General features: G+C 43.8%; 1 protein-coding gene across 1 annotated transcript in view; it reads right to left on the reverse strand.

Annotated features, from left to right (window-relative positions):
• Nucleotides 1-527: 527 nt before the first annotated feature.
• Nucleotides 528-2,703, reverse strand: part of LOC108675959 — a 19,634-nt gene continuing 17,458 nt past the window's right edge. Inside the window, exons 12-13 of the mRNA XM_018164018.2 lie at nt 2,382-2,491; nt 528-2,210 (exon numbers count right to left, since the gene is read on the reverse strand). Of these exons, the coding sequence (XP_018019507.1) occupies nt 2,156-2,210; nt 2,382-2,491 (165 nt within the window). The 3' untranslated portion in view covers nt 528-2,155. The remainder of the gene's footprint in view (nt 2,211-2,381; nt 2,492-2,703) is intronic.

The following is a 2,703-nucleotide window of genomic DNA, read 5'->3' on the forward strand; positions in this document are numbered from 1 at the left end:
GATGCACTATTTTTTACTTTGTGTACTTGGGTCATCCTGGCCCAGGGCCCATACTTTTAAAAAAGTTAAGAGGTCATAAGTTCATCAGCCAATCATTGACGGCCTTGCAAGCAAAATCCACCAATCATAGACGAGAAAATAGAGCGTAAGTACTTACGATCACTTAGCGAGTTTTGAAAGTATGGCCCCAGAACCATAAGCTAGAGCAGCTCACCATAACCTACACTCAAATAAATGAGTGAGACTTTGTCTCAGCCATGCACGCTTTGCCCTTGAGTGGGTCATTCTGATGCAGTTGGGCCCGGCGTTATCTGTGCTACGGGCAGAAAGAGTCAACATTTAACCAATGAATTTAGGCTAGTGTAGGCTATTACTAAGCCTATTTATTGTGCAATTTTTGTTTGTGCTTCACGAGAGCCAGCAAAATTTCGCGATAATTTTGGCATCGCCGAATTTTTTACATTTCAGAATAAGAAATATAAATACAGATTCAAATAAACAAATAATTATTATACGGTATACCGATCATAACAAAAAAATACGAATTTCGTACGGACTTCGGAATTGTGTAAATTTTACACTAGGAAAAAATCAAAACTGGTACTGCATTTAGCCTTGAAGTTTTGTCATCACAATAAGAGAACACAAAATTTTAGGACATTATCACCACCCTAACAGTTAAAGTCTCTTGAATGTGTTCTGCGTAGCGTGGATCTACCCAGATCACACAATATTGCTACACTCATAAATTCTGTATGAACACAGCACCCTAACTTGTATAAATTACACATGCATATCGCTAGTCAACACAAAGCCTGAATATTGCCTTTGTTTGTATTGTGCGTCAAGTTATTCATCATTATTGTATTAGTTCATTATATAAACGCTAGTACATGAACATAAATGTACAATTACAAATTAAATAACACATTATTTATAAATCAATGAATAAAAAATTTTACTAGGAAGACTTTAATGGGAATTCCGAAACAAATTTCCTTTTTGGCACTTGATGCTTCCTCTTCATTTACAGACAATAACAATCCATTTCTTAATTAACCTTTGACTCTATTTGGAACAATAATAATTAATCTAGTAGCGAAACGCGTATTAGCGTGGCCAATAATCTTGAGAAAATACGCAAACATTGTGCCATAGGGTTTAATTTCATTTACCCTATTAATTTCACTTGAATAAATAAATTTAACGATTTAATAAACGTGTGTTATTAATTACAGGTTTACCACATGAGCTGCTGAAGCTAAGAACGGTTCGCTACTGACTAGACAGCTTCAGAGTTAAAGAGACATATAAATAAACAATTCAGTGACTAAACATGAACAATATAATGAATGAACAATGAACCAGTAATGAAATGAATTTCCAACTCGCCGACAAAGCCCCCAAAAATGTATAAGCATGGCACAGTATGCAGTTTTGTACAGGCATCTCTAGGACTGCGGCGGACCAGCGTGGCCGGGGGCTATTCCGTCCGCAACGGTTACAAACTCTAACCGAAACGCTTTAAACTATAATTGCAAATAGTTTAAACAGTACCATTTACAATTAAATACATATATACTCAACAAAACATGAACATATTTCCAGGGGATAACGTGCAAAATGTTCAGAACTACCTCAACGTCGAACACATAAATAACAAAGAACATTCAACGAGCGCCAGCGCGACGAGAACAGTCCATCACGCAACACGAACACCTCGCCTGCCACGAACACTTGCGTGTTGAACACTTCGAAGTTCGTGAACACGAATATAGATAAACACTCGCTCCACGATTCTCAATGAACAGAAACTTGCCCAAAACTCAAGCCAACGGTCGCCGGGATAATGTCGGACCTTCACCTCTTCTTCCACGTCACGGGGCATCGCGGGGACCTGAGGGCATCACGGGGACTTGAGGGCATCACGGGGACTTGAGGGCATCACGGGGACCTGAGGGCATCACGGGGACCTGAGGGCATCACGGGGACCTGAGGGCATCACGGGGACCTGAGGGCATCACGGGGACCTGAGGGCATCACGGAGACCTGAGGGCATCACGGGCCGAACTCTAAGGTGACTCAGGTGGGTAGAAGGGCGCGGCTGAGAACATCACAGGCACGTGATCCTAGCGACCGCCTCGGCAGGAGTGGGTCAGGTTGACTCGAGGGTCTCGGCGCGGGCGGCGCTCTGTAGGGCCGCAACCCACCTGCACACCACGCCTGTGTTAGTTTCTTGCGAGAGCACATCATAGAATCTTGATATTGATATTCTTACATAAAAAAAACAGGATCAACCCTAATCGGGTTAATGACCCCTTATGACCCACTTGGATTAATGTCTTATTTGGAGAAATGACCCACTTGGAGCTATGACTCACCTAAGACAATCCTCCTTGGAGGGCGCCAGGAAGTAGTATTGCTTCTTGGAGTAATGGAGCTTGAAGGCGCGATCTCGCTCCTTCTCCCCCACGCCCTCGCCACGGGTACCCTGTGAGTGATTGTTAATATTATTTGAAATACGAGACACTCCTCACCCCGAGGGGCACGGTCACACTGCAAGCCTCGGCCACCTCGTTAATACGCGCCCCCCCCCCGGCCTCCCCCCTCACATCCCCGGCCTCTCCCCATGCTGCCCCCCCCCACCTCTGCGTCCTCCAGTTCAACTGCAATGGGATTCAATCCAGTGCAGTTGAACTGGCT

The sequence above is a fragment of the Hyalella azteca genome, unplaced genomic scaffold (genome assembly GCF_000764305.2).
Source record: "Hyalella azteca isolate HAZT.00-mixed unplaced genomic scaffold, Hazt_2.0.2 contig8701, whole genome shotgun sequence".
NCBI lineage: Eukaryota > Metazoa > Arthropoda > Malacostraca > Amphipoda > Hyalellidae > Hyalella > Hyalella azteca.